The sequence below is a fragment of the Muntiacus reevesi genome, chromosome 1, assembly GCF_963930625.1.
Source record: "Muntiacus reevesi chromosome 1, mMunRee1.1, whole genome shotgun sequence".
Lineage (NCBI taxonomy): Eukaryota > Metazoa > Chordata > Mammalia > Artiodactyla > Cervidae > Muntiacus > Muntiacus reevesi.
The window spans coordinates 159,358,597-159,371,063 of NC_089249.1; the positions used below are offsets into that span (position 1 = coordinate 159,358,597).

Below are 12,467 nucleotides of genomic sequence, written 5' to 3' on the forward strand. Positions count from 1 at the left end.
TTCGTAGAGGTACTCACTACAGAAGCAGAAAAACTCGGTTTCCCGGCAAGCTTCACGGTGGGGGGGGGCGGGGCTGTGACTGAGCGTGTTGCTTCCAGGGAAACGTAGTTCGGTGGCCTCCATCGCCGATTGTCTCCAATAGAGGCGAACTCAATTTCCCAAGTGGCGCCGCGGAGGCCAGTCCGAAGTCGGGTTTTTCCGGCCTACCGTAAGGTTTGAACTGGGCGGCGGCAGTGGTCACTGGCACAGTTTTGGTGTTATGAGGCCAGTTGTGAGTCTGGGGACGTCTAAACCAAGATTCAGCACCTGCAGTTCCTAATTGATATTTATTCATCAGGGCATCCCGCTTTCCCCCTAGGTCCCCAAGGACGCCGCTCCCCGGACTAGTCCCAGAAGCGCAGTTTTGGTCTGATTATTGCTTCCTTACCTTTAGTATTGCATCCCCCCCACTCACCTCTTTAGAGTTTACGTTGTGGTCTTCCCTGGGCTGTGTCTTGGGTGTCCACAGTGTGGGGAGCAAGGGCACAAGACGCCAGGAAGCCAGACCCCTGCCGCAGGCCATGAGTAGGAGTTTGGGCTGGTCTGAGCAGCTCGATGCGCTTCTCAATGCTACGGACCGAAATGTGAGAAGGATTAAGGTGAGGGGGCGCCTGAGTACCCCGCCCCCCTGTTTAGGGGATGTGGGTTAATAAATTGCAAAACAGAACTCATTGGCCTGTGCATTTGTTTCTTTTGTAGCAACGGCTGTATCCACTTGGAGTCTCTACCTGGGGTGAATATTGTCCCTCAGCCTTTCTTTCCAGTGTTATCCACTGTTCCTTTCAAATTCCAACTTTTTCTTTTCCTGAAGAAACGTCTGTTCCCCCCTCCACCTAAGGGGCCTTGCACCTGTCCCTTCCTTTTTCCCTCAGCAGGAGACCTGGCTGGGACCTGGATTTCCCCTCATCACTTGCCTACCCAGTCAGGAATCCAAGCTCAAAAGGCTTGGGCTCTAGAGGCTCCCGTATTCCCAGAGAGGCTAAACTGGGCTGAGGCCCACAGTGCATCTTCTCTCTGGGACGAAGTTACTATTCTTCGATCCCAGCTTAGATCCCAGGCTCAGGTGAGGCATGGACTCCTGAGGCGTGTATATTTGGGGTTTGTGTGAGTGTGAGATGAGGTTACCAGTGGTTGGGGAGCTCATGGGGCTTTTCTGCCTGGGTAGGTGACTGAAGCACTACGGCAGGCTGTCCAGGGCCTGCTGGAAGAGCGAGAGCAGCAGAGGTACAATATCTCTGCCCTGGAAGGTATCTGATCGTTCTTTTCTTCATATACACAGCCTCAAATGTGTGTGCACATTTTGTGGCTCTTCTGTTGTCTGTGCACTTGTGTCTTGATTTGCAAGTGGAGTCTATAGGCTCTTGTGTGAAGTTCTTAGGGGGCTGATCCCCAACTTGTCTCACTGTAGCATCACTAAGATTGCTGCAGGGGGGCCCAGAGCAAAGGGTCCTTCACCTGGAGCAACGTCTGGAAGAGATGAGAAGGGAACTGCAGGGCCTTCGAAGCCAGCTGCAGGAACAGGCCCGAGCCCAAATACAGACAGGACCACAGGAGTGCAGTGCCACCAGTGGCCTTCACGAAGAGCTTCAGAATGAGTAAGTGATGGGCAAAACCTTGTCTTCTTCAGCCCTGAACTCCTGGCATTCTGGTAGCCTCCTCTGGGCTTGTTAATTGGCTTTAGAATGACACTGCTATTATCCCTGAAGGTGGCAACTGCTGGGCAAGGAGTCAGAGATTCTTCGGGAGGACCTAAAGTTGCCACGGGACCAGTTGAGTGAGTAAAAGGTTGAGGGTGGGTGTGAATCCACCTGTTCCCTTTTCTGAAAAGCCTTCTTGCTTTCCTAATAAATGACCATAACTTTGCTTGAGCTACCCAGAAACCTGGCCAAGTATTTTGTCTTTCCTCACATGGTGTGAGTGTGTCTCTCCAGTCAGGTTGGAAACTTCCCAGCAGCTGGACCAGAATGTATCTGTCCATTTTCAGTGCCAGGCTGGGCGCAAGGCAGGGACCAGGGGAAGGAAGGAAGTTGGAGATGTTCCTTCACATTTTCTCTCATCTGCAGGCCAGCACCAGGAGCTGCTGCTGAAACAGATGAATGAGAGGCGGCAAGGTCAGGCCTGCAGCTGGAAGGTAGGACCAGGATCGGACCTATCTGTTCATCTCTCCCTTTGGAGGCCCCTTCCTTTCTCTATCTATCCTGTTTTGAGGGCAGGCCAGGATACCCTCTCGTACTCCTATCTCTTTCCATCTCTTCCTTGTGCTGACTCCACCTCCCTCCAAAGCTCTTCTTCCCAAGCCCTCTGCTCCAGGACATGAGAAATTATCTTTGTCCACTTGAGGGCTCCAAGTGGGCTCAAGAGGCTAATCATGGGGAGGCAGGTGCTCCTCCTGGAGAGGTAGAAGTTTGGTCCTACCTGGCCCTATGGTATGGCAGATGTTGGATCAGCTGCAAAGTGGCCAGGACGGCAAAGGTCACACCCTGGAGGCTGTCAGAACAGAGGTCCAGGATGCCCGGCAGGAGCATGACCTGCTCAGGTCAGGAGGTGTGGGTGCTTATGGCGGTGGAAGGAATTTGTCTCACAGAGGCCAGGCATTGGGGACCACAGTTCAGCTATCTCAGATTTGACATGGGCTGGTAGGGAAGGTATAGTAGGGGGTTACAGCCCATATGGGCAGTACTGCACATTTTCTTTGCTTGACACAGTGTCTCTGAGGTATCTCTGTATTTGGAGGATAAAGGGGGAAGAGACTGGAGTCCTAGCCTCAGGAAGGAGGACAGGTCAGGTGTGTGCTGGGAGGGCCCCTTGACCCACTGTCACCTTGTCTACTTCTGATTCTTTCCCTTTTGCAGGACTTCCGTTCATGTCCTCCAATCTAAGCTGCCTCGACTGCCCACCTTCACCATGTCGCTTTCTTCATCTAGCTCTGAAGTCAGGCTTCTGGACAGTAACAGTAGCTGGGAACTTTTAACGAAGCTAAGTGAGGGTAAGGCAGGAGGCTGAATCTGAGTGGTGCCTGGACGCCAGCTGCCTAATTGTTTGACACTGGATAGAATGGGGTCTCTGCCTGTTTCTTTGGAAATCCATCAACCTCTGTTGCTCCTTATCCCATCAGGTCTGAATGTCCCTCCCCAACAGGGCCCAAGCCTAGGACTGTGTGTAACACAGTGCTTGCTGATGATTTTTTTTTTTCCCCCTATCTCTCCTCCTAGATCTCCAGAGGCATACCCTTTCTAACCCGGAGCCCAGCAGCTTTCAGCTCCAGGCCCAGAGGCTTGAGCAAGAGGACCTATTCTTTAAGGGCCCCAGGATACTCCTAAGTGACCTGTAAGGACTTGCAATGTAGTAGGATGAAGTCTTTATTTATTTATTTATTTATTTTTTTTAGGATGAAGTCTTCTTTGCTCACCTTCCCCTCCAAGGTCCTGTTTCTGAGTCGCCTGCCCCTCCCCTCTTGATCTAGTTGGTGTTTGCCCTCCCTACTGAGGCTTGTCACTGCCTGTCCATCCATGTCTACCAATTGCAATAAAATGGTTTAACCCTCCCTGATGTGTTTGTGAATCAGCACCCACATGGGATAGGCTCAGCTGTACCTTTTCTTCCTCCTGTCACTTGATTGCTTCCTGCTACCTCTCTCTCTGAAACCCAAGTTCATGGGCATTTATAATTGTATCTTCTGAGTATAGACCCTGTGCTCAGTGGAAATTGGAAGGAGATAGAAGCTCCCAGTCTGGTGGGTAGAATGAGGTAGGCCAGTGCTCAAGGCAGTACTGCTGTGGGGATGCAGAGGAGGACAAGACATTGTGGTGGGCCCTTGACCTGGGCAATAGAAGGAGTTCTCTTTTTTTTTTCATCTTCTGTCTCCTGAGGCTCTCTCTGGCCCCTTTATATCTCTTCATCCTCAGCAACCCAGGCTGTGATTCTGTAGCAGGCTCCTCTTTGGTCAGTCTTTCAGCCTCAACCTCTAATCCAGTGGCTTTCAGGATTTTTTGACAGTGACCTCTAGTAAGAAATAGTTTACATTGTATTGTAGCATAGTAAATATGCATGTCTGTATTTATTAACTGAAACAAATTTTATGATTCAGTACTTACTAGGAGTTAGACACTGATATTTCCTGTTATATTAAAAAATGCTTTTTGGCTATTGGTTCTGATCCTTCCTCCACTTGGATGCTCTCTGGAAAGTATGTCTTCCTAGGCAGGTAAGGGAAGCTTTACTTTTTCCTTACCTGGGCTTTGTATTCTGGACAGTGCATTCCAAGAAGTAGTAGCATCTCACTGAGGTCTCATGAAGTCTCTTCCTCTGCTAGACATAGCCAAAATAATGTTATTTATCCACTAAGTGGGTGTTTTCTCCTTTTTTAAAACTTTTTTGTAACTTATTTATAATTTATTTTTTATTGAAGGATAATTGCTTTACAGAATTGTTGTTTTCTGTCAAACCTCAACATGAATCAGCCATAAGTATACACATATCCCCTCCCTCTTGAACCTCCCTCCCATCTCTCTCCCCATCCTACCCCTCTAGGTTGATGCAGAGCCCCTGTTTGAGTTTTCTTAGCCATATAGCAAATTCCCATTGGCTTTACTATTAAGTTTCCATATTATTCTTTCCATACATCCCACTCCCCTTCCTCTCCCCAAGTCTATTCTCTATGTCTGTTTCTCCATTTGTGCCCTGAATGTAAATTCTTCAGTACCATTTTTCTAGATTTCGTATATATGCATTAGAATATGATATTTATCTTTCTCTTTCTGACTTACTTCACTCTGTATAATAGGTTCTAAGTTCATCTACCTAATTAGAACTGACTCAAAGGTGCTCTTTTGTTTAAATTAATTTTTAGTGGAGTATAGTTGCTTAGCACAAGTGGATGATGTTTCTTGAACTTAAAGCACACAAGTCCTGGTATGTATTTGTCCTGAGCTAAGATGTGCAGTGGACTCCCAGTTCTTAGCTCAATCTAGCTGGGAAGAGGAGACAGTTACCTGAAATAAAAGCACAATAAAAGGCTGGGGGTGAGTAGGGCAGAAACAGATGCTGAAGCTGAAGCTCCAATATCTTGGCCACCTGATGTGAAGAGCCAACTCACTGGAAAAGACCCTGATGCTGGGAAAAACTGAGGGCAGGAGGAGAAGGGGGAGACAAAGGATGAGATGGTTGGATGGCATCTCTGACTCAATGGACATGTGTTTGAGCAAACTCCAGGTGATAGTGAAGGACAGGGAAGACTGGTGTGCTGTAGTCCATGGTGTTGCAGAGTCAGACAAGACTTAGCTACTGAACAACAACAAAGGTGTTCAGTGGACTCCCAGCTCTTAACTCAATCTAGCTAGGAAGAGGAGACAGTTATCTGAAATAAAAGCATAATAAAAGACTGGGGTGAGGAGGGCAGGAACTATTTCCTGTTATGTGGTACATTCAGGTCCTGACTTAACTAGCAGACAAGTCATGAAGAGTGGGCCTCTGACATCTACATAGCTATAAGGCAATCCTCAGAGTTTCTTTCCCTTTAGCGTTGGGGAGATTGATGAGAGTGGAATGACTAGATCAGACCTGGGTCAAATATAACCTGTTCAAAAAAACTCCAAAAACTTCCCATCAAGGCTCATCTTCCTGCTGAAGCAGGTACAAGGAAACCCTATGTTTTCCATCTTTCACTGGGGAGGTGATACATCTGGCATAATGATATTATTTAATCTACTTGCTACTAGTGGTCTGCTTATTTATCAACTCTTTTGCATCAACGTCTGTGGAAGACAGGTTTGTAAGGGTGCCAGGGCTCCAATAGCAATGTGGAACGATGGTATTTGAACTGTCAGCAGGTGGCAGCACATGATTTGTTGCCAGAAGAATGAGACAGAGAAGGCTTTTTTGACCAAGGAAACTGGGCCAATGTTGATCTCTTTTATCCCTTTAGAGATCCTGTGAGCTATCCATCTTTCTATAACAGTGTCCTGTTAAGGTTACTCTCCTGCTAAAGAACCTTTGATAATTCTCACAGCATAAAAAAGAAAGGACAAGTCTGGCACTTAAACTGAACTCACATTTAACCTTTTCTTTCTCCATTCTTATCTCCTACCCCACATTGTGCAAGTGCTCAGTCATGTCTAACTCTTTGGGATTCCATGGACTGTATATGTAGCCTGCTAGGCTCCTCTGTCCACGAGAGTCTCCAGGCAAGAATATTGGAGTGGGTTGCCATTTCCTCTTCTAGGGAGGGTCTTCCTGACCCAGGGATTGAGCCTGCATCTCCTGCATTGGGAGACAAATTCTTTACCACTAAGCTAACTAGGAAGCTTAAACTTCTTTTGAAAAAAAAAATTACTTGGTTGCACGTGGGTCTTATTTGAGTCAAGTGAGATCTTTAGTTGTGGCATGGAAACTCCCTAGTTGTGGGATGCGGTATCAAGTTCTCTGATCAGGGATTGAACCCAGGCCCCCTGCATTGTGAGTTGTGGAATCTTAGCCACTGGACCACTAAGGAAGTCCCCTTTCTTTTTTTTTTTCTTTTTATTTATTTTTTTTTTAAATTTTATTTTATTAGTTGGAGGCCAATTACTTCACAACATTTCAGTGGGTTTTGTCATACATTGACACGAATCAGCCATTGAGTTACACGTATTCCCCATCCCGATCCCCCCTCCCACCTCCCTCTCCACCCGACTCCTCTGGGTCCTCCCAGTGCACCAGGCCCGAGCACTCGTCTCATGCATCCCACCTGGGCTAGTGATCTGATTCACCATAGATAATATACATGCTGTTCTTTTGAAACATCCCACCCTCACCTTCTCCCATGGAGTTCAAAAGTCTGTTCTGTACTTCTGTGTTTCTTTTTCTGTTTTGCATATAGGGTTATCGTTACCATCTTTCTAAATTCCGTATATATGTGTTAGTATGCTGTAATGTTCTTTATCTTTCTGGCTTACTTCACTCTGTATAATGGGCTCCAGTTTCGTCCATCTCATTAGAACTGATTCAAATGAATTCTTTTTAATGGCTGAGTAATATTCCATGGTGTATGTGTACCACAGCTTCCTTATCCATTCATCTGCGGATGGGCATCTAGGCTGCTTCCATGTCCTGGCTATTATAAACAGTGCTGCGATGAACATTGGGGTGCACGTGTCTCTTTCAGATCTGGTTTCCTTGGTGTGTATGCCCAGAAGTGGTATTGCTGGGTCATATGGCAGTTCTATTTCCAGTTTTTTAAGAAATCTCCACACTGTTTTCCATAGTGGCTGTACTAGTTTGCATTCCCACCAACAGTGTAAGAGGGTTCCCTTTTCTCCACACCCTCTCCAGCATTTACTGCTTGTAGGGAAGTCCCCTTTCTTAAACATTATTACCACCAAGAATGCACACCACTCCACTTATTCAAATTCCACTCATCTGTCAAGACCCAGCAGGAGGCAAGCCTAACGATGTCAGAAAGGAGGTCTCCAACCCCAGGAAGCACTGGTGCAAGAAGGTTCATACTCCTTTGTTTGTTTACCTTCTTTTTTCCCCCTGGAAGCTCTAATCCTATTCCAATCTGCTCAGGCATGAGATTATGACTGCCTGAGGTCCAGGCATAGGGAAAACAAGAGGAAATATATACCTGTTGAACAGCTGAACAGAATTCTATTCCCTGCCCTGTTTTCAAGCCAGCTCAAGGGTTCCCTCCAAGAAGCCTTCACCAAATCGAATCTCTTAATTTAGATGAGTTACTCGCTTAGCATTTCTATTCTATTTCTATTCTATTTCTATTCTATTCTCTTACTATCTCAAGTCGCTAATAATTGTTCACATCAGTTTTCTCCCCACACTATACTGAGATCCTGTCGGACTCCGCGTTCATACAGCTTTTGCCTACTCAGACAGTTCTTACTCAGCTGTTTCTTCTCCAACCCAAAAGCCGCGCCAGTCGAATCCATTTTCTGTTGGCTTTATCTATTACCAAGAGCTTATATGTTTGGCATTTTGATTGGCCCATTTTGTGTTTACTGTCCCGCCCTCTGAGAGGCTCCTGGACTTGGGTTTCCCCCAGGTGTATTCCCTCCCTCCTCCTTGGTTCCGCCCTTGGTTCCGCCTTTCCCACACACTACCTCTTCTGTTTTTACCTCCACTTTCTTCCTATTGGCTCCTTTAGTCCTCCAGAGTTGGAGCTTTGGGCTGATGATTGGCTTCTCTGAACGCCCATTGTGCCCGCCCTCATACCACGTGGTATTCCTAGCGCTAATTGGGCAATTCCACCAGCTCGTTTTTTTCAAGGATTAACGATTGATTGGCTGTCCTGAGAGAGGGCTTGAGGTGAGGGGCGGAGCTAACTAAGCCCCGCCCCAAACTCCCCTGCCCAGCGGGGCGGGCGTTTCAGTCGCTCGCGGCCAGGGAGCCTAGAGGCGCTCCCAGCTGCCCTCTTTGCCTCTCCGGCCGGATCATCCTCCTGGCCCCGCCGAACAAGCAGGGGGAGCGACCCCGCCTGCGGGGTCATGGCAGTAGCCTCCTCGACCTCCGCCGCCGCTGACCCCGCCGAGTCGCCGGCTTCTGTGAGAGGGACCCCCACCGCCTCCGCAGGCTAAGAGCCGCTGCCGCCTCCGAGCAGTGAGGGCTACTATGCTCCCTCTTTGCCTCCGCCTCCCCCTCCCGCCCGCGCAGGCACCCCTCTCGCTGCTCAGTCCCGCCTCAGGTAACGCCAAGAGAGCGCGTGGGGCACGAACCCAGGGCACCCGGCCCGCGCGCGCGGCTGCTACCCGCCTGGGCTCCGGAGCATTGGTGCTCGGGTGTTTTAGCACTGGCAGAACTCCTTCGCTTCCCGGAGGCCCTTCTCTCAGCGGCTGGGGACACTCCTCGGCCCCTTCCCCTACTCTTTTCACTTCCCTCAGGGTCCCGGGACAGCTCCCTCTCTCCCCCCTCTCCCCTCCCCCCGCGCCTTCTCTGCCCTCTTCAGAGGCCCGGAACCCGTGAGAAGTTCGTTCATAAATGGGACCCGGTCCCCGACTCCTCTCAGGCACTTTTCCCACTTTAGAGACAGGACTCTGTTTCCTCGGAGAACTGTGTCTGAGACCTTAAGCTTCACCCTGTCGGCTCGGACGGAGATCTGGACTCTCAAACTTTTCTCAAACATAATCTTCCCTCATCCATTTCTACCCTTGAAAGACACTTTCTTCCCCTCAGGCACTACTGGCTCGTTTTCAGTCCTTCCCTGTCATCCCTCTTATCCCAATCTCACCTTTTCCCTCCTCTGCCTTTTATCCTTCACTTTGAACAATCTGGACTAAGCCAGTATTCAGATTTAGCTAGAAGTGAAACCGGGTTTGTCGAATTTAAAAATAAAAATCTGTCAGTTTATCCCTCTGAAGGGGGGGGGGGGTACTTGCTAAATAATTTGGACTTTATTCCGTAGGTGTGGAGAGCTTTTAAAGCTTTTGTAAGCAGGAGTTTGGTATGGTTGATTATCTCTGGTGAAAATAGGGAGGAAGAATTCAAAGTGAAGACTTGGAGGGAGATAGCCTCGGTAGTTTGGAAAGTAATGTGCTAATCCAGGTCAGAGGAGAGTGAAGAGAATGGCATGCAATTCCAAACAAACATGCTCTCACAACAAAGTGGAGAGAATTAGTGGGAGATTTCTAATGTGACTGATGGGATGGATTGATAATATTAATTGAAATAGAGAATAAAGGAGCAGTTATGAGAGAAAGTAATGAATTTGGTTTTGGACAAGTTTAGTTTGATGTGTTTTTCAGATATTATTGTGGGTAGCTGGAAATTTGGGTCTGAAAGTTGGGAGAAAGTTTGGAACTGGATACGTATATTTGAGGGTCAACTAAGAATATATGCAGGATATTTGAAGCCTTAGTATGGATGGTAATGCTGAAAGAAGAGAAGACAAGGGCTGTGGACCAGGAAGAATATCATTGTTTGTAGGGTAGTAGACACTGAGAAAGAGAGGTTAAAAAAATGGGACAAGAACTAGAATAGAGTGGCATTATGATAGAGGCCAAAGGAAGAAAGGATCTCAAGAAGGGAGAGGATGACTATCAGTGTATGATATCGGTATAATGAGAATTAGGAAGAAACCACTGAATTTAGTAATTAGGAGATCACTTGTTTTCTTTGAAAGACACTTTAGATAGCTTAATGTTGGGAATGATGGATGGCAATAATCGGATCATGATGTATTGAGGAACAAAATGTGGAACAGTGAGTAAAATTCCTTGTTCAACAACTGTGGTTGTGAAGGAAAACTGATAGTAGTGAAACACCTTTGTTGAGGTTATTCTATATGTTGTGTATCATAGAGATGCTTTAAAGATCACAACAGCCTTGTTTCATATCAGCAGTATCCCTCTTTTATAGCTGGGAAGGCTATAGGCAAGAATTTGAAAAAAGTCTGTCTAGTTCTGAAACCTGTGTTCTTTCCACTATGGCACATGTGTGTTTTTCTTAGTATGAGTGAAACAGTTTTGTAGGTTGAAGGGAAATTTTATTTATAAGGAGAAATTTTAATATGTTGAGCATTTCATTTTTTGACATCACAAGAATAGACATTAAATATGGATACTGATGTGGTTGGAGGGAAAGAAGGTGAGCGAGTTTAAAGATGGTCTTGTTTTCTTGATGTGCTTGGTTATATGTGGAGAAGTCAATTATCTTTAAAGACTGAAGGAACTATGGTGAGTTTCTGGCTTGAGTTTCATGGCCTTGGAAATCTTGAATGGAAAATGAAAGAGGGATGGATTAAGGATTAAACAAACCAAAAATTGCTAACCACATGTAAGTCCAGTAATATTTATAATAATGGGGCCTAGCACCATGGATTTTACACTTCTTCAGCAGCCTGAGCATGAGGGCCAAAAAGATGATTGGGTGGATCCAGAAGTGGAATTTACAAGAAAGAAAGATAAAATGGAGAGTAACTTTACATTGCTCATGATAGTGTGGGAGATGTGATGGACTTTGAGGGTCCAAGCTGGGGCTATAAGAAATAAAACGTTCATTGGGGCTAGTGTACTTGGAGAATAAGGAGACAATCAGAAAGTGGTTGAAGACTAGGTTTTGTAAGAAATACAAAATGAGAAAGCTGTGAGTTCAATATAAATATAGTTTCAAGGTAAAAACTAAAAGCAATATGTAACTGTCTCACTGCTGTTGAAGGGGAATAGAGATTATTGAACTAGTGGGAGGATAAGGGACTATGACAAATATTATGTCATCAATATGGATGTCATAGTTGCTCACTATGAAGCAGGAAGTTGAACAGAGGAGATACTGGGTCCTATATGTGGGGCTGCTCATAATTAAGAGACCCAAAATTGAGTTGGACATTCCTTGTCACTTGTTCAAAAGCAGTACTAGGTGGTACAAGTACTTGTGTGCTTGTGTGTGAATTAATGTTGAGATCCTCAGATACTTGATACACTCGATGTATGATGTATTCTCTCATACAGATAAATAAATTTGGGATGGTGGTCTCAAACAGTCTTTTGTAATTTGGAATATATTAGGCCTGGCATGCTGTAGTCCATGGGGTCGCAAAGAATTAGACACGACTTGCAACTGAACTCAGGCCTGTTTAGTTCTGTTTAAAAGTGTGTATTTAGAGAAGCTAGGCTAGGACTCTCCAACCCATTATCCCCAATAACATTTTGTACTTAGGTTATTTGTAAAAACAAAGTTACACATTTTCCTATTTATATGTACTCATCCTCTGGCTTATTTAGAGTAGAAAGCTGACTTGCTTTAATGATTCTTTCTCAGTGTCTAAGTTTTTACGAATATAATTTCTGTGTCGTACATTTCATTTTTCTGCAAAATGAATGTTGTATTGGAATTTGAAACCTATGATAAGGGCTTTTATGAGAATTTCATCTTCCAGGAAATGAAAGGCAATTATTGCATTGAATAGTGTAGGTGATGGTGAATATTTTAGACTCACATTGTTATATATATTTTCCAAGTCATCATATGGAGATGACTTCAGTGTGGTCACACTGGTGTTACTTTTGTTGAGGGAGTGGTTGTTTCAGAGAAAAACTTACTTGTGATAATTTTTATTTTAAAAAACTTCATCATCATTATTATTATTTTATGGCCACACCATGTGACATATGGAATTTTACTTCCCTTTGCAGTGGAAATGCAGTCTTAATCACTGGACCACGAGGGAAGTCTCACTTGTGACTATTTTTTTTAAATGTTTTTAAAATATTTTTTTAAATGTTTGGTTGCACTGGGTCTTTTTTATGTTTGCGTGGGCTTTCTCTAGTTGCCATGATTGGGGGCTACTCTTCTTGTGGTGCTTGGACTTCTTGCAGTGGCTTCTCTTGTGTGGATCACAGGCACTAGGCACACAGACTTCAGTAGTTGTAGTGCGTGGGCTTAGTTCCTAGACCTGGGATTGAATTTGTGCCCCTGCATTGACTCGCAGATTCTTATCCACTGTG

General features: G+C 45.7%; 2 protein-coding genes across 3 annotated transcripts in view; both read left to right on the forward strand.

The window, feature by feature from the left end:
* Positions 1-39: 39 nt before the first annotated feature.
* CCDC163 (CCDC163 homolog) lies at positions 40-3,547 on the forward strand. The gene is made up of 10 exons (XM_065914181.1): positions 40-638; positions 739-772; positions 912-1,102; positions 1,205-1,286; positions 1,448-1,634; positions 1,746-1,813; positions 2,103-2,170; positions 2,475-2,575; positions 2,892-3,025; positions 3,252-3,547. Exons 1-10 carry the CDS (start codon positions 561-563, stop codon positions 3,368-3,370), a joined length of 1,062 nt encoding a protein of 353 aa, XP_065770253.1. The 5' UTR covers positions 40-560; the 3' UTR covers positions 3,371-3,547.
* A 4,862-nt stretch (positions 3,548-8,409) lies between these two features.
* The window catches only part of TESK2 (testis associated actin remodelling kinase 2), a 135,941-nt gene continuing 131,883 nt past the window's right edge, over positions 8,410-12,467 (forward strand). For both annotated transcript variants that reach the window (XM_065914119.1, XM_065914122.1), the window contains exon 1: positions 8,410-8,710. The gene's annotated coding sequence lies outside the window, so the exon portion shown is untranslated. The remainder of the gene's footprint in view (positions 8,711-12,467) is intronic.

Bases quoted from the DNA above. Each gene is read 5' to 3' on its own strand.
- CCDC163 (XM_065914181.1), top strand. From the start codon at position 561: ATGAGTAGGAGTTTGGGCTGGTCTGAGCAGCTCGATGCGCTTCTCAAT. The intron at 1,635-1,745 runs GTAAGTGATGGG...TTATCCCTGAAG, and splicing joins CACGAAGAGCTTCAGAATGA to GTGGCAACTGCTGGGCAAGG. The intron at 2,171-2,474 runs GTAGGACCAGGA...ATGGTATGGCAG, and splicing joins GTCAGGCCTGCAGCTGGAAG to ATGTTGGATCAGCTGCAAAG.